A 26,889-nucleotide genomic window follows, 5' to 3' on the forward strand; every position below is an offset into this window, starting at 1 on the left:
GGGGATTTTTCTGACCCCCTCCCCGAGAGCAGGACCCACGGGCAGTGATGTCTGGAATGATTTCCCAGTCCTGCAGCGGGGCTGATTTTCTCGGGAGGGAAGAACAGAATATTTGTGCAATCTGAAAAACCCCGCAGTGTGGCTGTACGTGCGAACACCCCCGCAGCAGCACCGAATGCAGCGCGAATCCCCCGCACTCGCCAAAGAAAGGAAAAACCACCAAAACACCCGAAAGGAAAAAAAAATCCCATCCGATAATCTGAGGAGCAAAGGAGGGAAAGTTGTGCGTGTCCCTGTGCACCGGAGGGTGCCCACCAGTTGATTTTACATTCCTTCGCCGGCTTTTCGTGATATATTTTATTTATTTTCCGCAACAGGGAATAAACAGGTAATGCCGGAGCCCTGCGGAGCGGAGGGAACGGGCTGGGCTGAGTGATGCGCCGTATTTTTGTTGCTTTCCCTCTTCTCCCCATCTTCTTCCCCCATCTCCCTCCCTTGGAAGTTTCTTGGCGACGCGAAACGAGGAGGAAAAGCGAAATAAAAGCTTGGGAGGAAGGCAAGCCGGGAGGCAGCGCTCCGGTGTTGAAGGCTCGGATTTGATGGTGTTTTATGGTATTTGATGGTGCTTGATGGTATTTGATGGTGTTTTATGGTATTTGATGGTATTTTGTGACATTTAGGGTGCGGGCGGCCAGCCCTGGATGCCGCTGCGTGCTGTCCCGGGTGGGGACAGGGATGGAATCCACGACTTCCACACGTGGATTCCATCCCTGCCCAAATCCCCGGCAGAGGCGCGGCACAAGGCGCGGAGGCACCGCGGGCGCGGAGCAGCGGGTTGGGATGCGCGCTTGATTATTTTATTATTATTTTTTTTTATCCCTTTTCTTGAAACTGCTGAAAAAGGTCAACGAAAGGAGTTGGCTGCTAAATATTAAAAGGGAGAAAAAAAAAAAAAGCGAGAAAGAAAGAAAGAAAAAAAAAAAGCGCCCTAAAAAGAGCGGCAGGCATGCGCACTGCGCGGATGCCATATTGGAAGGAGCCTGCCGCGGGTGCGGGCGCGGGCACGGCCGGGCTCCGCTCCGCGCAGCGCCGCGCACCGCTCTGCGGGGCAAAAACGGGAAAAACACCCCCAAATCACCCAAACTCGCACAGGTAAGGCACGGCTCCCAGCAGCCACCCCTCCCAAACCCTCCCGGCTGGCATTTCCCTTTATTTTATTTATCGCGTTTGGGTGGAGAGGGTCGCTTTCCCCTTTTCACGATGTATTAAAAATTCTTTCCAATTATTATTTTTTTTTTAAGCGTGAGAGGTGGGTGCGGGTATTTCATCCGCCCGTTTTGCAGAGGGCGAGCCCGCGGTGGAGTTGTGGAAGTGCCGGGGCTGAGCCCCCGGCCGGGACCGGCGCTCGGAGCGCGGCTGCCGCTGCCCGGCTGCGCCCCGGGAGCTCCGCGCTGCCCCTCGGCTGCATCGAGCTTTTTTACTCGGCAGATCGCGTTTTAGATGCTCTCATCTCCTTTTTCCCCTTCCTTTCTTCCCCTCCCTTTCCCCCTTTTTTTGCTTTCCCTCCCCTTTTTTGCCTTTCCCCCCCTTTTTTTGCCTTTTTCCCCTTTTTTGCTTTCCCCCCCTTTTCTTGCTTTCCCCCACCTTTCTTTTGCTTCCCTCCCTTCTTTTTTTCCCCTTTCTTTTTTTTTCTATGTTTCCCTTTCCCCATCTTTCTTTCCCTTATTTTTTAAATTTTTTTAAATTTATTTTTAAAGTTACACCTATCTTTTTTCTGCTTCCCTGCCAAACGCTCGTGCGACCTCCTTTCAGATTTACGAGGCTGATGATGCACATCTCTCGGAAAGAGTTATTTTGGGTGTGCGGGTGGGTTTCTTCTGAATCTGCGGGGGAAAGGAAAAGCTGCTGCAGGAGGCGAAAGGGAAGGGGAAAAAAAATAAAAAGAAAAGAAAAGAGAAGAAAGCGATCAGCTGTGCCAAAATGTGCAGCCCTGATCTAGACACATTTTCCCGTAGCGCTCCCGAACTGCGGTAAATGAATATTTATAAAGCTTGTTCAACATGGCGGGTTAAGGTGTCTTCAAAAACTGCAAATAAACATTTTGAGAGGGGGAAAAAGAGGGGAAAGGCGTTTGGTTGAACTCTCTTTTGTTGCTCGGAGAGGTGCGCTGGTGATTTCCTTGCGGAGGGATGAGGATGGGATCCCCAATTCGGGATGCTCCCCCCGCTGGAGCCGGCGCTGGGAAAAGCACCGGGGCATTTCTGTGTGCTGGGAATGGATGTGTGGAGTTGGAACCGCGGCCGATTTGCCTTTGAATGCCAAAATCGCAGGCGTGCCGTGAGAGTGGAACAAAAAAAAATAATAAAATAATGCGCCGGGAGACGGAGCGCTGATTTATTTTGCATTAGCTGTAGACATGTCGTGGGATGTGATGTCCTGTTGGAGCTGTCAGACCTTCCTGGGCGCAGGCAGCTGGGGATGGCTGGGGTGGTTTTTATTTTTTCGCTTTTTGCATGTTTTTGTTTGGCAAAAAGCCGCTCTGGAATCGCTCCACGCGGAAATTCGGGCGGCAGAGAAGCGAGCTGGGCAGTGCGAGCTGCATCTCTTACAGAGAGACCCTGAAAACCCCCGGGGATGGAATCGCAGCTTCTGCAAAGCCAGAGAAGGAGTTTGCAGAGAGTTCTCCCGGAGTTGTTCGTGCCCTTCCCGGCTGCCTTTTCCAGATGTATTTTCCAGGGGAGTGGGGAGTGAGGTTGTTACAGAGGCAGGGAAAACTTCCTTGATCCTGTGCAGGGAGCATTTGGGTGCTGCTGCTGTTCCCCCGTGGATGTAAGGTGTTGATTTTGGAGCATCTTGTGTTCTGAAGTGTGGGAGGGGATGGAATGGGATGGGATGCTCCAGCACCGCGGGCTGTCAGTGCCTGGTGTGGATGGAGGAGCCAGGGAGGATCCAGGAGAGGATGGAGGAGCCAGGGATAATCCAGGAGTGGATGGAGGAGCCAGGGAGAACCAGGAGTGAATGGAGGAGCCAGGGATAATCCAGGAGTGGATGGATGGATAATCCAGGAGTGGATGGAGGAGCCAGGAAGAATTCAGGAGTGGATGGAGAATCCAGAGATAATCCAGGAGTGGTTGAGGAGCTGCTCTGCTGCTTATTTCCCTGTGCCTCTTGGAGATGCTGCCCACAACCTCGCTGTGGTTTTATTTATTTTTATTTCATTGGTTAGCGGTGCTGTTTGCACACCTTGTATTGCAGGGTGAGGTTTCCCATTCCAAAAAGGTTCTGATCCGTCAGCCCACACATTTCCCCCTCTTTTCTCCAGCCCCTGCCAGGACCAAGCTGGCTCAGGGATCCACAAACTCACATTGCAGGGTTGGGTGGTGGGGAGGGGGGCAGAGGAGAAGATGGGGGTGAAATTGTGATTTCTTATCAAAATAGCAGAAAATAGCATTAATTATAAGCAGAGAGGCTTGGAAGGCAGTTATCAATCTGTGGTGGGATTTGGGTGGCAAAATCCAAGAGCTGCAGTGGGGTTTTCTTTGGGATGGGAAGAGATTGGAAGAACTAGAAAGGGAAGGTATCTTCCCTCTCTGCCCCCCATGGATCTCCCCATCCCCAGCTTTGCTGTCCCTTGGACAGAACAGCTTTTCTAAAATCAGTTTGTGCCCCGGTGTTCTGGGATAGAAGGTGTGGTAGCAGAGTGATGACCTTGTGTCTGAGCAGAGCAGCAGCTTCACCTGGTTGTGTGATGGGGACGTGGAGATGGAGGGGATTTGGAAAGCTCTGTGGAGATCCCTCTGAACCTGGGGCAAACCTTCCCCAAGGAGTTTCTTCTTCTTACACAGAGGAGGGTGCTGGCCAGGAATTAGTGCAATTTGTTTTCCCTCTCTACTAGCTTTTAGGTGAAAACAAATTTGATTTCCTTTGCTGTTGGCAAATTAAGAACCTGCCTCACCTGCTCTTTCTTTGGGCTTGGGACTGTTGCCTGAGTGAGCAGGGGTGCAAGAAGTGGCTTTTTTCCTCCTCTTTTTTTCTTATTTTCTTCCCCTCTCGCCAACAGATTATTTATGAAAGGGAAGAAAATATCCTCACAAGTCTAATAACTTCAGTGCTTATAAAGGATTAGGTCCTAATAACTCCTGTGATAAGATGGAGGCTCGGTGTAATCTGTTACTAAGTGAAGATCTAAAAGCCATTTAAATAAACTCAGCAAAGAGATATTGTGAGATTGGTACCTTGTGCACAGCAAGGAAATACCTTTTTAATGATTTTTAAGGGGTGCACAGGGTAGGGGACAGTAAATACATTATAAGCAAGGCAGTATAATTTCAGTTCCGTATTGAGAGAATGTTTGCAAATATTCAACAGATGTTACATGTGGCAGAGGTGGAGAGTGTGTTTTGCACAGATGTAGGAACATCTGCAGAAGACAGTATACAGTTATATAGCTGTGATTATGAGTGATAATTGCCTGGCTGGACAGGCAGTTGATGTTTTAATGAAGCATTTATTAAAACTTTATGCAAGTGTTAGTAGGAATAGGGTAAACACCACAACTGCTGACACTTTGGACTGGGGATGCTTTTCCCTCACTCCTGGTTTGTTCTGTGCTGAGCTGGTGTGTTTTGGGTCACTGCTTCTGGCCTTTCAGAGCCATGGGATGCTGCTCTGAGATGAGTGAGGGGATGTGATGTTAACTTTAGCGAAGGACAGGACATGGTAGAGAAGGTGCCACCTTGTTTGTCCAGCAGATTTTGGGGAGAAATTCTTTATTGTGAAGGTGGTGAGGCCCCGGCACAGGGTGCCCAGAGAAGCTGTGGCTGCCCCTGGATCCCTGGAAGTGTCCAAGGCCGGGCTGGACATGGCTTGGAGCAACCTGGGATGGTGGAAGGTGTCCCTATTGGAATGAGATGATCTTTAAAGTCCCTTCCAGCTCAAACCATTCTGTGTTTCTGTGAGTTTTCAGGGGCATTTCACTGCTTAAATTCATCTTGGTGTGGGGTAAGCAGAGGCTTGGAGAGCATCTGAGGAGGTGTACAAGGATGGTGATGGATGAAGGAGGTGGCTTGTCCCTGATTGTGTCCAAGTGATCAAATAAAGGAGTTGTGAAAAACCCCAGAACTTGTGACAGCCAAAACTTGAAGCAGAGGAGCCAGAGGTGTGTTCATGAGGGTTCACAAAAACAATAATGTGGTAACCACAGGGTCCATGCTTTAGATGACCTGAAGGTGTCAGAAGTATTTTATTACTATGAATATTGATGCAGAGTCTATCAGCTGGTGCAGCAGGATCCTCAGTGCTGAAAATGAAATTGTTGATAATAGTGATGCCACCTGCAAATAGGAGTTTGTTCTGTCGTTGTTACATCTGGCCCCTAGGAGCAGTTGTTTTGGGATTAGTGTTGCTGATGGTAACTTGTCAATATTTAAAACTCATCATTTGAAACTGTTGATCATGATAGACCCTGTTGAAACCTGTCAAATCCATCCTATGGGTTTTTTTTGCCAAAACATTTCTCTTTCCCTTATTTTCTGTGTCTTTTTTAACCACTCCTACAGTGGTTAAAAAAGTTGGAGTTGCAAAATAAGGAAATACAGAAATAAGAGCAAAGATTTCTCCACTGACATTTAAAAAACTCCTGAAAAAGTTTATTTTGAGATTGGCCTTTTGTAAGACCTCAACAAAGCATTCTTGTGAAGGCTGATTTGGAAAATGTGTTCACGGTTACTCCCATTTCTATGAATCACAAGTGATGATCTAAAATAAAATAGTAATAGAAAGAAAAAAAAGGCCAAAACCATGCAGCTCTTGACAGCTGACCCAGAGATCAGTTCTGAGTAGGTGTGAGGCTTAAAAAAAATATGTGCAGAATCCTGGCTATTTTTACTCCCAATTCCTGCTTTCATGACTAATACTCTAAGCATCACTGGGTGGCTTGTGCAAAAGAGCCTTATTTCCTTGGGTAAAGATCTGAGACCCAATTTGAATAAAAGTTAATTAGAAAGTCTTGCATTTATTTGCTTGGCAAGGAAGTGGAATTCCCTCCTAAAATCCAGGAGGTGGCATTATGCCTGCCCCTGCTGTGTGGGAGATCAGACAGGATAACCACAGGCTGAGGATCCTTAAAGTCTAAAGGGTCATAAGTCCTTTTTTGGGTAGAAAGCTATAACTCTCCTAGGTGCATCAAAAATACACCTTTAAAGAAAGTTCAGGAAAAAGCAAAAGTTACGTGTTTCTTGGAAGGTGTTTTTGCCATGGGAGCTCAGTGCCAGTGTCAGATCAGGCTCCAGGATGCTTTGTTGGGATGGTGGTGGGGCATTAAACCTGGATGTTTTGCAGGAATTCTCATATTCACATGAAAGGGAATCCAGTTTGTTTTACCTTGGAGAAATGGGGTGGAATTAGCCCTGTAAAAGTGACTTTTAAGACTCTGTGAGTTGAAATATCCTGTGCAGTTTGGTTCTGCATGGACCTTGGCAGGGCTGTGCTGGCTGCCGTACATGTGCTTGGAGAAGGGAAGTGTTCTCTTCCTTCTACTGTGCTCTGGGGTGGCTGGAGATGGTTGTGAGGGCTGCATCTTCTTTCCGTTTTCCTTGTTTTGGCAGATCCTGCCAGTCAGTGAAGCTGCTTCTGGATGTGAAGCACCCACAGGGATGTGAGTGTGTGTAGGACTGAGCTCAAGTGCTGATCAGCTGTACTGTTTAAATGAGCCAAACACTGCCAAGATGTAAAATGTCTTTTTTTTTTTTTTTTTTTTCCTAAAAAGTGTTGGAATCAGATGGCAGATGTTTCCTGGATTCTGCTTTGCATCTTTTATTTTTTTTCCTCTTTTTTGAGAACGACTCTGACTGGTGCAATGACATAGAAGGCAGAACTGATTGCCCTGGACAATGGGAGTTTGGTTGATGAGGGACTTCTGAATTGGGCTGTAAATTAAGTCTGTGAAAACAGTGTTTTGTGTTTCCTGCTGGGTGACTTCTGTCTCTGGGCTGATTGGTGCCACTCAGGGGGTCTGACTGATTAATTTGGTCCATGTGGCTGCTGCTCTGAGGTGATCAGTATCACTTGGTGGGGGCTGGAACTCCCTGATCTTTAAGGTCCTTTCCAGCCCACTCCACTGTGCTCTGTGATTTTGCCTAACAGCATGAGGTGTCTCAGGATGCTCAAGCAGCTCTGTGTCTTGAAGTTACCCATCTCAAAGGCTTCATGATTTCAGCTCAGTTTCAAATGCAGAGGTGGGAGAGGACAGTGTTGCACATGGTTGTTGCTGTGCTTCTTCCTTGCCGTTCTTTTTCCTGTCATAAAGGGCATCAAGGACACTGTCCCAGTCTTCTTCACAGCCCTGCTTCAGCTGAGAGCTTTAGAAGATGCCCAGATTTACAAATGCCATGTTTCCATGTAGTTGGTGTATGTTGGATGGTTGGCATGGGTAGAAATGCTTTACCAAAGTGGGGGGCAGCATCATGGAAATTGCCTGTTGAGTCATGAAGGAGGTGCAGACACCTGTGAGGGGACAGAACATCTGGAAACAGGAATGATTAGTGTGTGGTGACCTCCCTGTCCTTGGGAGACATGCTTTGTGGGGTGCTGAAGGTGGGCATGTCCAGGGTAACCAGGGGTAGTGGCAGGAGTACAGGTGGGGCAGCAGTGCCCCCTTGCCTCTGTTTATAAAATGTCCAACTTATTCAGGAGAAGGAAAATTGAATGAAAAAGTGCTTTAATTTTTGAGGTCTGATCTAATCCTCAGAGAAGTTTGTGGCAGGTTTTGGCTTGAAGTCCATCTCTAGGTCCTTAGGTTTTATTCACACACAGGACAGTTACGAGGGTGATGTGTACCCAAGCCTCGGTGTCTGCCTGTCATCTCTCTCTCTTTCTTTTAATACTGCAGGGCTTTTTGCTGTAAACAAGTTAACAGTCCCTAATTAGGTTCATTTTACTTTCTGTTATCTTATCTTACTACCATTTATCTCTGTGTGTATCCTGCACTCAGGAGTGTGCCAGGTCGAGAAAATTGCTTTGTGGAACAGGTTTGTCTCTGTTGGCATCAAAAGTATGAAGCTTTTGGCACCAGTGCAAGAAGAGAGGAGAGCAAGGACCAGCTGAGTTATAGGGGCTGCCACCACCTTGCACAATCCCTTCTTCAGAGGAGTTTGGTTCCTTTCCCTCTCTGACTTTGAGATAGACAATCCAGACCATCCCTGCTCTGGTAGTTCCCTAATTTCCTGTTTTTACATGTTTTCCCTTGATGTTTTCCCTCCTGTTTTTACATGTTTTCCCTGCTCATTTATTTTCTCTGCTGCACAAATGCTGACTTCAAGAGCAGAAAGATGAACCCTGGTAAGTGGCTGGAGCAGGGGGACTGGAAGGGGACTTGGACTGACCATCCCTTAACCCAGGGCAGGATTAACTCCCCCAAGAGTTAATTAACATCCTAACTCCTCCAAAAAGCAGAGCTCTGTGCCCTTCCCACAGTGTATCCCACTTTTTGACCAAATTCATTATAAGTGATTTCTTCTGCCTGAATCATATCCCCTCCCTGCAGTTTCAACCAAGCTGCCTTCTTCAGTCCACCAAGAACATGGAAAACAGATTATACTCTTTCCCCATTCAGCTGTTTTTTATGTATTTGAATATTGTGAACATTCCTGGTTCTCCAGAGTAGATGGGATTTGTTTCTTCCACCCCAGAGTGCAACACAGAGCTGTTCAAAGCAGTAAATTTCCCTTATTAAAATCCTGTGGGGTCTTCAATATGAAAGAGAAATTGTCAGTTGATATAAGTGAAAACATTTGGGCGAGGGAAGCTCTCAAATAAATAATAAAAAAACCCTGGATCGTGTTCCACAGGCATGAGATCTCCTTCATCCTGCCCAAAAACAGCACCAGGGCCACCTGGAATTTGAGCATCTCCCTTCACTGGTCCAGTGCAAGGTGTCCCTGCCCATGGCACGAGGACTGGAACCAGGTGATCTTTATGGCCTCTTCCAACCCAAACCATCCTGTGGCTGATGCAGCTTGTCTGCTGGGAAATTTGGGTATTTAAAACATTAGCAGGTGCTGTGCAAGAGCAGGAACCCCCTGAGGGTTGTTCATCTCATCTGAATTGCAGGTGTCTGAAATTAAGGCAGTCATCCTTTGGATGTGATTTCTCTTGGCTTGGTTTAGGCTGGGTATTTGGAAAAGGTTCTTCCCCCAGAGGATGGTTTGTGGTGATGGTCCCAGGATGAGGGAAGAGATGAGAATCTTAAGTCTATGTTTCAGAAAGTTGATGTGTTATTTTATTATATATATTATATTAAAATAAAATTATATATTACATAATTATATAATTATAGATAATTATAATTGTATATTATAAAATGTATAAAATTATATATATTTATTATATTAAAATAAAACTACATATTTTATGATATATTAAAATAAAATTATATATATTTAGTATACTAAAACTATACTAAAAGAATAGAAGAAAAGGTTTCATCAGAAGGAATAGAAAGGAATGGAAAAGAATGATAATGATATCTTGTGACTGCTCAGTCCCAACACAGCTGCAGTTGGTCATCAAGTAGAAACAACTCACATGGACCAATCAAAGATGCACCTGTTGCATTCCACAGCAGCAGATAGTTATTGTTTTTCTTTTCCTCTGAGGCTTCTCAGCTTCTCAGGAGAAAAAATCGTAGCAAAGGATGTTTCAGAAAATATGTCCATGACAGAGATTGGGCACTGAAACAGGCTCCCCAGGGAATTGGTCTGTCCTGGTTTAGGGCAAATTTGGGACAAAACCTCCAAAGGGGGCCCCTCCAGAAAGCAAACCCACACAGCCCCTGCTTCCAACTGCGTCAGGAAGGATTCCTCAGAGAGAAGTGGAAAGAACCTGTTTATTTAACAGGCACAGCACCCCCCAGCACACAGAATGAACAATACCAGGTGACACCACTCTGTCACTGCTCTGAAAAGATGACAAATTCAGAAAGTCTCTCCTGGGGGTGGTTGTTCTATTCTCAGTCCCTCCTGTGCTGGGGCAACTGCTGCCCAGAACAGGCCCCAGTAGGCCGCAAGGTGCAAACTCTCGGGGTTTGCCAGGGCCCAGTCCAGAGCAGGTTTGAGAAGGTCAAACAAAAAGGAAAGGAGAAACAGTCCAGGAAGAAATTTGGACTGTTTAGTTAAACTAACTAATGAGCAGAAGCAAGAGCAAAGCAAAAAGCAGAAGCAGCACCATGTACTGCCCCATCTGTGTGTCCCACCAACCATGGGGGAGCAGCTGATAACAAAATGAAAACAAAACATTTGCTCTTCAGAGCCAGTCTTGAAGGCACAGAACACAATATCCAGCATAAGCAGAATGCACAAATGGGGATACAGGCATCATAACATACCCTAGGACATGGTCACAGCACCAAGGCTGACAGAGACCATAAAGAGTTTGGACAACACTCAGGCACGTGGTAGGATTGTTGGGGTTGTCTTCTGCAGGGCCAGGAGCTGGACTTTGATGGTTCTGGTGAGTTCTTTCCAACTCAGGACATTCTGTGATTCCCTGACCCTGCTGCCACTCTCAGGTGTTGCCGTGCTGAGAGATGGGACTATCTCCCATCAGTGCCTCTTGCTGGGTTTTGGAGGGGCCAGAATCAGTCCCAGATCACTGGGAAAGCAATGAAATTTATTTCTCCGCCATTCAGGACTCAGCATTACATTGGCACACCTGGTTAACTGTTCAGGCTAGAGGTTTCAGGGATTCAGCATCTTTCCTCTCTTCTTGTGTCAATCCCGATTAACCAAGCATGTATTGGAGGGAGAAAATGAGTTTTTCAGGAGTATTTTTAAGGAGGAGCCCTAGGGGTGCTGGATTTGTGTGTGGGTAAGAAACCTCTCCCTACAGAGGATCACTCCAAAGGAAGAAAACCAGGATGGAGCTGACAGGAGACGAGAAGTGTAAAATGGTGTGAGGAAGCCAGTGCGGTGCTTGTAGAAAGAGCCAATATTGATACAGATGACAGGGCAGGGCTGAGACTGACAGCCGTGGGAAGGAGGAAATAAAAGAGATTCTTCATTATATTGCCTGCCTTTTCCTGCCTGTGAGTTAAGAGCCTGGATCTGAATTAAATACCAAGGGAATGGGAGCTGCGTGGGGGGAAGAATCGGCTCAGTCTGAGCCACCACTGTGCAGAAACAATGAGCAAGGGATCTGAAACCAGGGAATTTCCCCCTCCCTGCTCATTCAAATGCATTTCATAGGATTTTCCTTTGTGCTCCTGCCTGGTGTAATGTCACCTTGAGCCTCTTTTGGTGCAGTTTCCCATCACCTTGTTCCCAGCAAACCTTGATTTGGTTTACAGTGTATTTCACTGGGAGAACAGTGGTGTGTGCTGCTGGTGTAATGTTTTGTGCTACTGTTAACAGGATGGCTGGGGACTCTGTTTGAAGTGTTAATTAGCAGCAATTAATAAGAAGTGAAAAATTAATACCCTGTGTCAGCTTTCTTTGCTAGTTAGTAATACCAACACTAAAGCTCAGCGCTGTTTTGAGGCTGGTGTTTGCATAAGAGTTTGGTCTTGTTGTCACATGCTGTTGGGAAAATACTGAAGTGCTCTCCTGCCATAACTGGTAAACTTGTTATTCCCAAAATAAACCAAGTAATGGCCTCTAATAGATCCAGTTTCCTTGGGACATGGATGCTCTCAACATGACATTTCAAAACCAGTATGTCCAAGCAAAAAACACATTAAAATAGAGTTTAAAACCCCAAAAATGTTGATGATGTTGCTGAATGTGCCTCAGAGATTCTGTATTTCCCCTTTTTAATTGAAGTAGGCTTAAAGCCAGCCCCAGATGGGGCCACTGAGGATGGGTCCCAGTTGTGTTGCTGACACCTTGGGCAGGTTCCTGCTGATTTGCCCATCCACTTTCCATTTCTGATGGCAAATTCCATGATCCAGGGGTTTGAGTCCCTCCCATGGCTGTGGTGGCAGATTTGGGCTGTGTTAAAAAAAAAAAAAGGCAAATACTGTTGTTGTCTGATTGGGCACCTTCAGCTTTTTGTCAGCTCATAACTCTGTTTTATCAGCATCATAGAAGCATCACAAGATTTAACTACAATACTGAGAGGATTATGTTTCTTCTTGGTATTTATATTGTTAACCCTGAGCTCTCTTTAAGATGATGGATTTGTTGTGTTTAAATTGATGCCTCTTTTTCTCTCCATTCTTTGAATTTTTTTTTGTTAGACCCAGGTTATCTTCCATCCTTGTCTGGTCCCTGGCAAAAATTAAAACAGCCACATCCCCCCAAGGTTTAGCTTCAGCTGGCATCTCCCCTCCTCTGACATTTAACAAGCTTGATGTAAAGTCCTGATACTTAGCTAATTTATTATTAATGATATTTACGGAAGTGTCTCTATCAAAGGAGAAGTGGGGGTTTTTTTTGACTTTCAGTAAACTGACTGCTTCTAGTTTCATGGTTAATTGAAACTTAATATACACTGGGGATGAGTGATGTGTATGTTCAGAGGTTAGCTGCACTCTAATATTGGAGTCTATAATACACTTAATTCATTAGCAAGTCTCATGTCAACAAAGAATAAAGATGTAGTGCAGTGGCAGTGGGAAAAGGGTCATATTTGGGGAGTATTTCAGATTTGCTGAGCACTCTGTGAGGACACCAACAACCATATTGCTCTGAGCTGGGTTATGATCTTCATTTTTTAAAATACTCATTTTTTTCTTTCATTAGCAGATTTCTTTGGGGTGGGAAGCAAAAATTTCTAACTTTGCCTGAACAGCCTTTGGTGGGGGTTGAATCACCTGGCTTTGTAATTTGCTTTCACCAGTGGTTTTTCTGTGAAACAGCCATGGTTTTTGCAGGTTTAATTGCAGCTCCAGCAGACATTCCCACCATGGTCCTGCTGATGGATATCAGACACTTGACATGCTCCTCATCTTTTTCAGTTCTGATCTAACTGCTCACACACGTCCATTTCTTCTTTTAAATTGCCTCAGGAGCTGCCTTAAAAACTGGGAGTGAGAAATCCACAGCAGAACACTCTCCTCCTTTCTGTTTTACAACCATCATATCTAGTCTTCTAGAATATGCCTCCAGAGTAGTAAAAGTTGAAAAAATCCCATCTATTTTTACAATCTTATTACATCCTGCTTTGCCTGGCCTGTGGCTGTAAACTTCTTTCCTACTTTTAGTCACACATTTTGCAGAGCATTTGGCACAGTCCTCTCTTGTCATGCAGGGTTTGGAGGCTCCTCTAATAAAATAAGCAGGACCAATTCTCCCCATCAGATATTCTGGCCACACACCTTCCCTGCTGCCTGGCTTGGCTTTAGCATATCTTGTGTGAATAGTTGCTTCCCTCTGTGCCCATAACCCCAGCTCTGGTTTCTCTTTTTCAGTTGTCCTTTGACACCTCATAATTCATCAGCATCTCAGAGTTTTGCTGAAAAGCTCACTCTGGAGTTGTTTTTAATCTACTCCTAAAGGTGTATCCTGGGGTGTTGCTTGTCTGGTGTGGCTGGAAATACAGTTCTCATTTAATCTCATGCAAGATCTGAGCATTGTGCCCTTCCTCATACTGCTTTTCATTTCTGTGTGTTTGTATTCAGCTTTGAGTTTACTGTGGTCACTCCTGCTAGAAGAAACTCTTCTGCTAACACAACCCAATTTAAAATCAGCTACTATTTCCTGCCCTGCATGTTAAAACTGGTACAGTTACCTTACTCAATAAATAGCCAGCACTATTACATGAAGGTGTCTGCACTTTGCATGCTCAGTTTTATTTTCTAGAGTTACTCCAGTCTCTTTCTCATGAGTATTTCACTTCAGTGTTTCCTCTGTTTCATTATCACAGATCTCCCCCTTTGGAAGTTTGAATATTTGTGGAGTGAGATATAGTGTTAGTTATCAAAATGTTGGAAATCAAGGGCTGAATAGCTGGAAGTTGGTGGAGATGATTTTTTTAGCATGGGTTGTGCTGCCTTGTGGGCCCATCCTTCTCTCTCTGTTGGTGAGCTGGAGGGAACTTTGAGGTGTGAAGCCTCTGGATGCTGTTTATTACCTTATTATCTTCTCTCTTGTCATTAATTTTGCTGTTGCTCGTATGATATTATTGCCACTAAGGTCCTTTGTTGTGGTTTTCATTCAACCCCAGCTTCAGGCTGGAGATAAGAGCAGGATGGAAGGGGCACCATCAGAGGGTCACAGAATTATTTAGGTTGTAAAAGACCTCTGAGATCTTTCATTCCAACTGTATCAAGATGGAGTGATGTGAAAAGAGTGGGGAAAGGCTGAGGGAATGGGTTGGTGTACCATAAATCACTCATTGCTTTTTTTCCAAATTTTCCTTGTAGCTTGTCCTTGCTGCAGGATGAATTAGGAAGGCCAAGCCTCTTCCTCTGAGCCATGGAGACCAGGGCATCCTTCATTGCCAGCATGAGAGAGACCCAGCAGCTCTCCCCAGAGCAGGATCCCAGCCCAGCCAATGGTGATGGGGAGCACTTTGATTCAGGTGAGTGTGGGGTCCCAGTTGTTGGTGTCTCTGGATTGAAGGCACTTGAGATGGCAGCTCATGTTGGGACTCAGCTGTTTATTATTTCTTATCAGTAAAACAGTCTCACTACTGTGAGTTCAGCAGCTTTTCATTAGAAGGCACAAAATGGCCAACAATCTCTTGTTACAAGGCCTTTTAAGACTGAACTATCCAATTAAGAGCTGACACCTGGATTATTTTGCCTTATAACCCAATAACTGATCCTACAGAGCTGCAATGGGGACTTTTCTGCCCAATTACAAAATGCCACCCAAATCCATGGAGAAGCAGCATGAAGAAGAAACCCAGGATGACACCCTGTGCCCTCCATTTTTCTTCCATCCACAGCACACTAAAAATCCCAAAACCTCAATTTCTCACCAAGTGATACACCTACACTACTCTCTATAATCTATTTCACACTTTTGTGGGTTCCAGTCTATCTGGAAGTCTGGGAAATTTTCTCCATGGATGAGGGTCAGAGTCAGTGCTGCCCTGGGGGTCAGGGCACCCCAGAGCAGACAGAGGAATATTCCCTGTGCCCGGGGTTTCCACAGGTGAGCTGCCACACTCCTCACTGCTGCAGCTCCTTGCAGATAGATCTGGAAGCCAGGGAGGCACTGGGAATGGTTGTACAGCTCCAAGCCCTTTTTTGGGTCTTAGGATTGGACTGTGTCCTGTGATTGATGGGCAATAAAAGTTTTTCCTCTTCTGGACCTCATTTGCAGTATCAGCTATTCAAAATTTAAACAAACAGCCATGGAAAACCTTTCCCAAGGCAGCATATTGTGTTCTCCCAGCTTCCCCACCATTTTGTATCCTGTTGAAATTTTGTGGTAAAGAGAGACAGAACAAACATTCAGAAAATATCCTATTTCCACTTCTATCCAACAACCTCAAGAGCACCCCCAACACAATTACAAACACAGTCCAAACCTCCTTCTTAATCAGCCTAATCCCAATAACAATCTACATCCACTCCAGAACAGTGGATGTAGATAAATTTACAGCATTTGTCCTTTGTTTTGACCTTTCCCCTCATTTCCTTCACTATTTTTTGGAGTGCTTCAGGTGAGGGGGTTTCACAAACACGGAGGAGAGGAGAGCTGGTGCCATGTTGTCCTTGTGCTCATGACTGGATGCTTTGTAATGCTCTGGGATGGGCTCCTGAAGGTGTCAGGATCTGCTGTGCTAAATTTGGGTGTTCTATGAAGCAGAAAAGTAAATGCTTCATTCTGGTGATTTTTGATGGAATCAGGTGCTTTAGCTTCTCCCATCTAGCCAAAGCAGGAGGAGACTCTGTCATATGATGGAAAAGTACATTATGGCTAGACCTAACCTACTTTCTTTCTGAAGCCAAGTTTTTCCTTGCTTCTCCTTCAGCAGGTCACAAATTTGGCCACTCAACCTTCAGTTTTCTCACTTCTTGTAGCAGCTCAGTGATTTTCCTGTTTCCTTGGATGCCAGATCCTTGGATTTCCAGACCGGACACAACTGGGTTGATCTGGTCACCACTGGATCTATTTTTATCTATTTTTATCTATTTTGAGAGATAGGAATCTCTAAGGTGAGATTCAGTTGGCCAACCATAGACATTTTTTTGGGGAATGAAGAGAACTGGCCTGTAATGCCTGAATTTTGGTGGGGACAAGGATTTTGATGGCTCTCCCAAGGCTGTGCCAGAGGTTTGTGGTTGATCAGGTGTCTGTGTGTCTCCCCACACCTGTTGTGGGAGCATTTCAGTGCTCTGTTCACTCAAAAAGTCATTTTTATGTATCTAGATGCTATAAATAAGATGTCTAAACAATTTGCCTTAAATACTTTCTCCTACAGTGAAGCCTGAGGGGAAAAAAATTAAAAATCATTGTTTCTGGAGCCACAGGGTTTGGGTCTTTTATCCCTTTTCTTTTCCATAGCTGAACATTCCAGGGGGCTGTTAACAGCTGGAGCAGTTGCATTTTTATAATGTCAATGCATGAGCACTTTAAAGCCATTGAGAGGCTCTCAGATAATGACTTGTTGATTTTATTTGTCATCCTGGGCTTGTTTATACATCACCGTATTGTAAAGCAGCCAGCCTTGACTCTTTCATTAAGAAAAAGCTCTGGACCTAAGTGCCAATAATTGGAAAGGGAGCTGGTATGTAAAACAGGTTTAATGGCAGATTTATCACCTTTCAGGGTGTCCTGAGCTCCTCAGCAGTTGGGTTTTTTGGTGATGGATGAGGAGATTTGTGTGCAGCCCTGTTGAATGTGTGGGTAGTGTTGGGTCCTTTGGGCTGGTCCCATCCCTGTGTCTGCTCTGCCAGAATTTCAGCAGGGAACCAAGTCCATTGAAAAACCATTTTAGAAAACATACAGTCCCTTCAGAATCCCTTGTGGTGAAATGAAGCAAAATAAACCAGTGATGCTGTGATAAATGAGTACTCTGACATTATTTTTACAGACCTTGTAAAAGTAATTTCCTGATAAAGTCTGCAGATAAAGCATGGTGTAGGAGCCAGGCTGGTGATGTGTCAGAGAGGAATGAGCTGACAGCGAGGGAAGGCTGCAGCTCTCACTCTGCCTTGCCTCTGGGCCTTATAAAACCTCTTTATTTGGGTTTAGAAAGGAGAGATCTGGGTGGTATTTTGTTACAAAGGTGGTGGTGTGAGTTTTGCTGGGCAGGATGTGAAATAACCTTCCAGTGAGAGTCTGTGCTGGCCTGTGGCAGAGCAGGTCAGGTGTGATGGTGTTCACAGGGGTCTGAGGGTGAGGGAAGAGATGAGGATCTGACTCCACGTTTCAGAAGGCTGATTGATTATTTTATATATTACATTAAAACTATACTAAAAGAATAGAAGAAAGGATTTCATCTGAAGGCTGGCTAAGAATAGAAAAAGAAAGAATGATAACAAAGGCTCTGTCTCGGACTCTCTGTCCGAGCCAGCTGGGCTGTGATTGCCTATTAATTAGAAATAACCAACATGGGCCAGTCACAGATCCATTGTTGCAGACAACTTTTATAAAAAATCCTTTCTTTAGGATTTTTTCCTCCTGAGAAGCTGGGAGGCCTCAGGAACAAAATGTAAACAATGGTTATCTGCTGCTGTGGAATGCGACAGGTGCATCTGTGATTGGTCTCATGTGGTTGTTTCTAATTAATGGCCAATCACAGCCAGCTGGCTTGGACAGAGTCTGAGCCACAACCCTTTTTTGATTCATTCCTTTCTATTCTTAGCTTAGCTGTCCTTCTGAGATGAAACCTTTTCTTCTATTCTTTTAGTATAGTTTTAATGTAATATATATCGTAAAATAATAAATCAGCCTTCTGAAATGTGGAGTCAGATCCTCATCTCTTCCCTCAACATAAGACCCCTGTGAACACCATCACAATCCACCTGTCACATTCCACAGCAGCAGATAATCGTTGTTTACATTGTGTTCCTGAGGCCTCCCAGCTTCTCAGGAGGAAAAATCCTAAGGAAAGGATTTTTCATAAAAGATATCTGCAACAGTCAGGGTTAATAAGGTTGTGAAGGACTTAAAGCATCCAAAAATTGCATCCAGTTCTATTTGTTAAAATCTTTTCCCAAATTCTGGAGAGGACTCTGACCTGCCTGGAGACTTTGCTCCTTGCAAGGGCTGGGGATGATGCACTGGACTGGCTGAAAACCTCTGTGGAGTGAATCTTTGCTGTAAGGTTGCTGAGGAAGGCTGGAGAAAAGGAGAATGTGCTAAAGGAGAGACTCACACAGGAATTTAGAGCAAAAACAGGAATAAAAACTGTCAGTACACAGAGGTGAGGGAAAGGGAAGTGCTCTGACATGGAAGTGCCTGACCAGGAGAGAAGAGAGCTGACCTGGAAGTCACAGAATCACAGAATTATTTAGGTTGGAAGAGACCTCTGAGAGCTTTGGGTCCAAGTCATAGAATCACAGACTTATTTAGGTTAGAAGAAAACTCTGAGAACCATTCCCCAGCATTGCCAAGAGCACACCCTAAGCCATGTCCCCAAGTGCCACATCCCTGTGAATTTTAAATCTGATGGTGACTCCCCCACTGCCCTGGGCAGCCTGTTCCAGGTGTCCTGGCCATGTCCTGAGGTGGAGATGCCCTTGAGATTGTTGGAACAGCCCATCCCAACCCCACAGAGACAGGCAGCAGGGAGAGATGAGGCACAGGGGATGATGCACTTAAGTTTCCATGTCAGGTGCTTCTGACCTTTGGTGGGTTGTGCTCAGGGAAAAAAGTTGCTTAAGCACTTTTAAGCCTGGAATGGATAATCATATCTGCCCATCTCCTGATGGACTTGGTTTTAGAGGCTCAGCCTTTGCAATCTCTGCACACAGCTCTTCTCTGTAGCATTAACTCTGCAGGGTTGCAGGCATGAAGGCTGAAAAATATCCCTGTTCATCTAAATTGCCTGCCTGCATGATACAGAATTGTTCCACCAAGCTCCTACCTTGTGGTTAAGTTGTGGCTTATCATTCAGTCAAGGTTGAACAAACCCCTCATTCTGGGTCAGATATCTCAAGTAGAGCCAGCTTCTGAGCCTGGAGGTTTTTTCAGTGATTGCAAAAAAACAAAACAAATCCCATTCTTTATTCTGCCATGAATTTGTCTGTTTTTGGGTTGTAATCATGGAATTGGGTTATTTCTTGCTGAGTTGAAGAGTCACCTGGTAGTGTCTTTATCATGGAGTAAATGTTGATTTGCATCTCCATATTTAAGAAGATGATTTAAGTTTAGGGCAAGGAGTCAGGCTTGATGCAGCAGCATGAAAGTGTTTAATAGTGTAGACAGCTCAGCTTTGAACTCCCAGACAGATCTTTACCCTCTCAAAAACCCTCTTCTGTTCCCCTTTTTCCCCCCTCACCTACATGGGTCTGGTGCCACAGGCAGCAAATAAAAACTGTGTCTTCCCCTTTTAATAATGAGAAATTTCCCCTTGCACAACATCATTTTCTCTGGTCCTGGAAACTGGAGACCTGTAGCAATAATTGCAATAAATTAACCTAGCCTTTTTCTTCATAAAACTGTCTGGGGAGGGTTCTTAATTCAGTTTGTCATGAGTCACTTTAATTACATCATGGCCACGCTGATGAATGCTGGGGCAGGTAAAGGGTCTTGCAGAGTTTGCCTGATAAATGCTTATTGCAAAGAGCTCATTGCCAGACTGTAAATATTTTTGCTCTGGGGATGAAACTGGGCTTGCAAGATTGCTTGGGAACAAAATGAAAACAATCAGATTTGGCTGATTTTCTGGAAGTGAAAGAAGATTTATTTTTAATTATTGCTGGATGAGTTTCAGAGATGGTTTTGGGCCTTGGCTGTGCCTCAGTGTGGTTCTAAAGGAAGAAAATAAAAAGTGGTCATGTCCAGCCCTTGCTGTGGGGTGTGGATGGGGGAGAGGCGACACAGAGCCCCAAATCTGAAGGGGAGCAGGGATAAGAAGGCAGTACGGGGCTGGTGAGGTTTGGGGAAAGCAGCTGTAGCTTGTAAAAGGGATTTATCTGAGATTTATGGGTGCAGTGATGCTGAGGAAGGAGAAGAAGGGTGGCAGGAGTGAAAATGGGTCTCACTCACCCCAAGGGTTGGTGTTTGGTGTACTCACGGCTCAGCCAACAGAAGCATCTTTAATTTATCCCTGGGGCACTGCTGAAACCACCAGGGCTGGGGAGCACTGTGAGGGCACAAGGACATTGCACCAGTGAGGGTGGGCAGGCAGCCACATCCCTCACAGCCTGGGAGTCACCAAATGCAAAATAAAAGAGTCCAAGTGCCTCTTGCAGTGTGTGACAGCTTTGTGCCCCCACTGCCATGGAAGCAGAGTCATTTCTGGTCTCAGTGTTGGCTGCTAAAAGCCCAGAGTCTGCTGAATTCATAGCAGGAGCTGGTCAAAACACAGATCCTTAAAGCAGGCTTTCTGTTTTCCCTTCTGTTGATGTTTATACTGGTTGCTATTCTCACCCTGAACTCTTTGACACAACTTTTGCCTTCTTTGGCTGTGTTTTAGGCTGCTTTTCTTTCTCTCATTTTTTTTAATTTATTTTTTTTTTTCTTCTCTTGAACAGATGAGGGCTCCAGCATTGAGGATGTAGACTTCAACTGGGACGAGTTCCTGGAGGAAACAGGAGCCAGTGCTGCTCCCCACACCTCCTTCAAACATGTATGTGCTCCCTGTGGGTGTTGGACACGTTCCCTCTTCTGGTTTTCAGAGTCTCCCTGGAGAACTGAAAGTGAAATCTTCCCATTTTGGGGAGAAATTTTGTGGTTGAGCAAATAGACCAACCCTCAGTTGAGCAAGTATACCATATTATATTTGTCTTTATAAATAAAAGAATAATTTAAAACTGCTATTTCAGTTGGAAATCTATCAGAGACAAGCTTACCTAGAGTTATAATCCCTCTGGATTTAGCAGCTGATAAGGTTCTAAGAATCCTGTGGTAGTGACAGGTCTGTGCTCTGCTCTGTGTTAGCACCAGCAGCGTTTGAAGGCACCTCTGGAGATAATCTGGTCCAACCACCTTTGTCTCCAGGTGATTTTGTGGTTGAGGACGTAGACTGTGTTATATTTGTCTTTATAAATAAAAGAGTCATTTATTTCAATTGGAAATCTATCAGAGACAAGCTTACCTAGAGTTATAATCCCTCTGGATTCAGCAGCTGATAAGGTTCTAAGAATCCTGTGGTAGTGACAGGTCTGTGCTCTGCTCTGTGTTAGCACCAGCAGCATTTGAGGGCATCTCTGGAGATCACCTGGTCCAACCACCTTTGTCTCCAGGTGATTTTGTGGCTTGTTTTGTAGGGCTAAAGGAGCTGCAGGGATGAAAAAACCTCTCTTTTATCTAGTCTGAGAAACTAGAAAAGTCCTCTATTCTCTATTTTGCTTTCATTTTAACAACAGTTAACCTGGAGCATTGCAGGATGAAGGACCAAAATTCTCTGTACTGGAGATCTGCAGGGCAGTGCTTATTGTGGAGTTTATTCTTGATCCAGCAGCTGCTTGGAGAGAGCATCTTGTCCCAGATTTCTACTCCAGGCTCAAAGTAGAAAGTTTAGTGCTTCATGAAGCCCTTAAGGATGCCTTCAGTTGTGAGGAGATGTCCAGCTCATCCTACTGATCCTGCTGACTGCAGTGTCTCACAGCATCTCAATCCTGGGATTGTCATTGTGGGACACATTGGTGCTGGAGCAGCCCTTAGTGACTGCTTCACAATCTGAAACTCAAAAATCTGGCCAAAAGCTGTAGGAGGAGATTGTATTATCTGTCTGTCTGATTCTCCTCTTGATGTGATTTCCAGTCACAAGTCTCTTGGTTCCAGAGTACCTTGCTGGTGTTACAGTGAGCACAGGGCTCAGAAAACCCCCAAAAACCAGTAAATGAATCACTCTCTGCAGGCATCTGTGACAGTGTTCATAGGGGTCTTAGGATGAGGGAAGAGATGAGGATCTGACTCAGTGTTTCAGAAGGTTGATTTATTATTTTATGATATATATTACATTAAAACTATACTAAAAGAATAGAAGAAAGGATTTCATCAGAAGACTGGCTAAGAATAGAAAAAGAAAGAATGATAAAGGTTTGTGGCTTGGACAGAGTCTGAGCCAGCTGACTGTGATTGGCCATTAATTAGAAACAACCACATGAGACCAATCACAGATGCACCTGTTGCATTCCACAGCAGCAGATAACCATTGTTTACATTTTGTTCCTGAGGCCTCCCAGCTTCTCGGGAGGAATAATCCTAAGGAAAGGATTTTTTATAAAAGATGTCTGTGTCAGGCATCAGGCTGAGGTGCTTTGAGCTGCAGCTGCGATTCTGTACTGGGAGGAGGCCAGGAGATTCAGTTTGTACTGGGACATGGGCCGGTCTGTAGCCTGGATTATTTGTGAGGACTCTGAGCATTGCTGAGGTCCTGGTTTGGCACTGATTAAGCAGTGCATGTCACAGGCCACCCTCAGTGTCACACCATGTCCAAAGGTCCCTCTCAGTTGTTCTGTGCCTCTGGGCATTGATTCTGCTGGAAGTGCCCACCCCAGGAAAGGCATAGGGAGTACAGATGATGAATGGGTTTGGCTGGGCAGCCCTGGGGTCAGAAGCTGGAGCTGGATGAGTGAGGGATTACCGCTGATGGACCAGAGGAGTATTTTCTCAGCAGCTTGGCATCCCCACATCTGTGAAATCCTTGAGCAAGTAGACCATGTTATATTTGCCTTTATAAATAAAAGAGTCATTTAAAACTGCCATTTCAATTGGAAGTCAATCAGAGACAAGCTTACCTAGAGTTATAATCCCTCTCTTATTCAGGAGCTGATAAGGTTCTATGAAACCTGTGATAGCCTGTCCTTAAATATCTCCTGAGGAGTAACAGGTTATATTTTGGATGGTTTTGTGAAGACAAGGCTGGCACCTGACCAGTGCACTGGCATCCACCTCTTCTTTATCAGCAGCAGCTAGAAGTATCCCACTGGTGCTTGGGACACAGGTGGTGCTACAGCAGGCCCTGGTGTTCATCAGCAGTGTCCCAAAAGAGATGCACTGGCATCTGCAGTGTCCTAGGGCACATTACAGGTGCCCTGTCACTGCTGAGATGAATGGAAGTGACATCTCCATCAGATGGAGGACAGTGACTCAGACAATTTACTTCTGTCAGTGACAGGTCATGCCTTGTTTTCCATGGGGGAATGGGTTGAGGCTTGAGCTGCTGAGGATAGGTGCAGTGGAAATTCTCTCCTTGGTCTGCCTGGTACAGCATTCAGCCCTTGATGCTTGTCAGGCCTCTAGAGGTGCTTCAGTGTTGTGATGTGACTAAATATTGTAGTTGGGCTTAACTCCTGGAGGTGCTCCATGTGACGGTGTTCACAGGGGTCTTATGTTAAGGGAAGACACGAGGATCTGACTCCATATTTCAGAAGGCTGATTTATTATTTTATGATATATATTACATTAAAGCTATACTAAAAGAATAGAAGAAAAGGTTTAATCTTAGAAGGCTAGCTAAGCTGAGAATAGAAAAAGAAAGAATGATAACAAAGGCAGCTGTCCTAGACTCTCTGTCCAAGCCAGCTGACTGTGATTGGCCATTAATAAAAAACAACCCAACTTGGGCCAATCATACATCCACCTGTTGCATTCCACAGCAGCAGATAATCATTGTTTACATTTTGTTCCTGAGGCCTCCCAGCTTCTCAGGAGGAAAAAATCCTAAGGAAAGGATTTTCATAAAAGATGTCTGTGACAGCTCCATACCTGCCTTTCTGTGCCCTGTGGTGTGCCTGGTGGAGCTGTGCAGTGGGAAATGAAGCTTCATTTGGGTTATGCTGACTGTATCCAAGACACTGGGGACATGTAGGGGTTGAAGATGAGTGCCAGTCCTCTCTTGGATGTAGTACACCTGAGGACACCACTCCTGCATGTGGGAAATATAGCTTCATTTGGGTTATGCTGGCTGTATCCAAGGCATTGGTGACATTGAGGGCTTGAAGATGAATGCCAATCCTCTCTTGGATGTTGTACACCTGAAGGCACCACTCCTGCACTTCAGTGCCTGCATGATGGGATATGAGCCAGTGAAGTAGGACTGGAACTGCCCAGAGAGAAGGAGGAGGAGGTGGTTGGATTAAGAAGCACAATCAGCTCATGTCCTATCCCAGGGCTGCTCTTCAAGGGCAGCATTCCCAGGGGAGGTGACGTGAGGGGATCTCCCTACCAAGCGGAAAAAGTTAACACCATTCCTTTCTCCTTTTGCAAGGTTGAAATCAGCCTTCAGAGCAGCTTCCAGCCAGGGATGAAGCTGGAGGTGGCCAACAAGAGCAGCCCAGACACGTACTGGGTGGCAACCATCATCACCACGTGCGGGCAGCTGCTGCTGCTGCGCTACTGCGGCTACGGCGACGACCGCAGGGCTGACTTCTGGTGTGACGTGATGACAGCAGACCTGCACCCCGTGGGCTGGTGCACGCAGAACAACAAGGTCCTGATGCCCCCAGAGGGTGAGTTCTGCCCGCTCTGTTGGGGTCCTGCTGTGTTGTTGGGCTCCAGGTTTCTGGTTGGGCTGGGATTGTTGGATTTGCGGGGTTTGCTGATGAAGGGAGGATGATGAGTCTGACTCCATGATGAATCTGAGAACTCCATGTGCTCAGAAGGCTAATTTATTATTTTATGATCTATATTATATTAAAGAATGCTATACTAAACTATACTAAAGAATACAGAAAGGATACTTATAGAAGGCTAAAAAGATAATAATGAAAACTTGTGATTCTCCAGAGTCTCAACACAGCTTGGCACTGATTGGCCAAAGTGTGGAAGCAACTAACATGAAACCAACGAAACAATCTCCAAACACATTCCACATGAACAAAACACAGGAGAAGCAAATGAGTTAATAATTGATTCCGTTTTTCTCTTGGCACTGATTGGCCAAAGAGTCAAAACAACTCACACCGGAATCCAATGAAACAAACACCTGTGGGTAAACAATCTCATAACACGTTCCACATGAGCACAATACAGGAGAAGCAAATGAGATAATGATTGTTTTCCTTTTTCTCTGAGGCTTCTAAGCTTCCCAGGAGAGAAATCCTGTGTGAAAGGATTGTTCAGAGATTGTGAATGGGACGTGGGATGGGTATTGCAGGTCCTTGGCTGCTGTTGGGTGATGTGGGCACAGTTGTGTCCCCGCAGGATTCAGTTTGCCAGTCAGCCTTCAGCAAAGGAGTTTTTGCCCTAGTTGTTGACAACAGAAGGCGCTTCCATAGGGAAATGTCTTTTTACTGCTGAGCTGTAATGCTGTGATTTTCACTTCAGGGAGAAGTCCTGTTCTTGTGGAAAGGAGGGGTGAAATTCAAGAGTGAGAACAACCTAAAATAAGCAAGATCAGCTTGGGTGTAACCAAAATCAGAAGCTGACTTTGCACTCAAAACTGTTTTGCTCTGAAAATTTAAAACCTTCCATCGCCAGACTCTGTCAGCTTTTAATTCCACTGGTAGATCCACGTGATTAAAGATAGCAGAATTTGGTCATTATTGTTTAGAGCATGTCCTGATTGGCAGCTCTTAGGTGCACAAAAGCTGAATGAAAGTGTTGTGGATTTCTGAATGGCCCATGTGGAGCAGTTTGTTAATAATACAATTTGATCCCCAAGGTATTTGAATATAAATATATATATAAATGTATATATAGGCTATGTGCATCAACAGAGCAGCTGTGGTGTATCCTTGCTATTACATTGCTCCAAGCACAGGCATATTGTCAGTGTTGCTGCTAAGTATTTCTGCCATATATCCCATTTATTCTGCATCAAGGGAAGAAGAGATGAATATTCAGCCTCCAGCTTGTGCATACATTTAAGGGAAGTCTCATTTAAGGGCTGTGCTGCTGAAGTTACCCTTTCCCTTTCTGCTGTGTGGGCACTGGAAACAGTGCATGTGCCAGTTGTGTGCCATGTGGGAATTCTCCTGGAGTGAGTGTTCCTGCCTTCCTCCTGAAGTGAGCTGTACACACAGTCTTTGAATCAAAGCTGACATTCCTACCTTGCATGTGCCCAACTGTGAGCTAAACTTGTCTTTTTTGTTCTGGTCTGTGTGTTTTGAATAAACACAAGATTGATTGCTTAAAAAAAAAGGGAAAAAAAAGGAAGTCTTGAAGATAAATACAGCTGAGAAATCTCTTGGCTTGGTACCAGTAAATCAAGCTGATGTGAGAGGGTTGAGGTGTTTTATTTTATTGGCCTCTTAAACTGCATTTTATTATGTGGATTACAATCAGTGTTACCAGAAAGGTGTACAGTGCTACACACCAAATCTCAAAAGTGAGGGTCAGGGGGGTAAGAGAATTTACTGAATGTCATAATAGAAAATAACAATTCCCTTATAACCTGAGGCAAATGCTTTTCATGGATCTGCTGGAATTTGCCCTTTGGGTCGTGGCCACTCTGTGTGAATTGCCTTGCTTGACTGTGTCATGGTTTGAGCCTGGCACAGAGCCAGTGCCCCCCCCATGAAAATGCCTCACCCTGGTGTCTGCTGTGAGATGTGACCAGGAATAAGCAAAACAGGCTCTAACTTAAACATAAAGAACACTTTATTACTTAAACTACAGGAAAATAGGGAAAGACTATAAGGAAAAGAAAAAAAGAAATTGAAAACCTTACAAAAAACTTTCCTCCTCCCCACTCCCTGACTTTCCCAATCCGATACATTCTCCCAAATCAACTGCCCAGCCTTGGCCCCACACTTTAGTATACTCAAACTGCAGTTCATGAAGAGGAAAGGAGTCCTTCTTGTTCCATAGGCTTCTCCTGGAAACACACTGAAACCTCGTGTGCTTCCTTGTCACTTCGGCACCGCCCGGAAAAAAGTCCTTT

At 45.0% G+C, this 26,889-nt stretch overlaps 1 protein-coding gene across 2 annotated transcripts in view; it reads left to right on the forward strand.

Moving 5' to 3' along the window:
• The first annotated feature begins 202 nt into the window (after positions 1-202).
• Positions 203-26,889, forward strand: part of SFMBT2 (Scm like with four mbt domains 2) — a 116,887-nt gene continuing 90,200 nt past the window's right edge. Inside the window, exons 1-4 of one of the 2 annotated variants that reach the window (XM_064703064.1) lie at positions 203-388; positions 14,357-14,514; positions 20,591-20,685; positions 24,274-24,514. In XM_064703064.1, coding sequence (XP_064559134.1) covers positions 14,409-14,514; positions 20,591-20,685; positions 24,274-24,514 — 442 coding nt within the window. In that variant the 5' untranslated portion in view covers positions 203-388; positions 14,357-14,408. Of the gene's footprint in view, positions 389-1,017; positions 1,153-14,356; positions 14,515-20,590; positions 20,686-24,273; positions 24,515-26,889 lie in introns of those variants that run through there. The other variant, XM_064703063.1, reaches the window with a different exon arrangement.

This window comes from Zonotrichia leucophrys, chromosome 1A, assembly GCF_028769735.1.
Source record: "Zonotrichia leucophrys gambelii isolate GWCS_2022_RI chromosome 1A, RI_Zleu_2.0, whole genome shotgun sequence".
Taxonomy (NCBI): Eukaryota; Metazoa; Chordata; class Aves; order Passeriformes; family Passerellidae; genus Zonotrichia; species Zonotrichia leucophrys.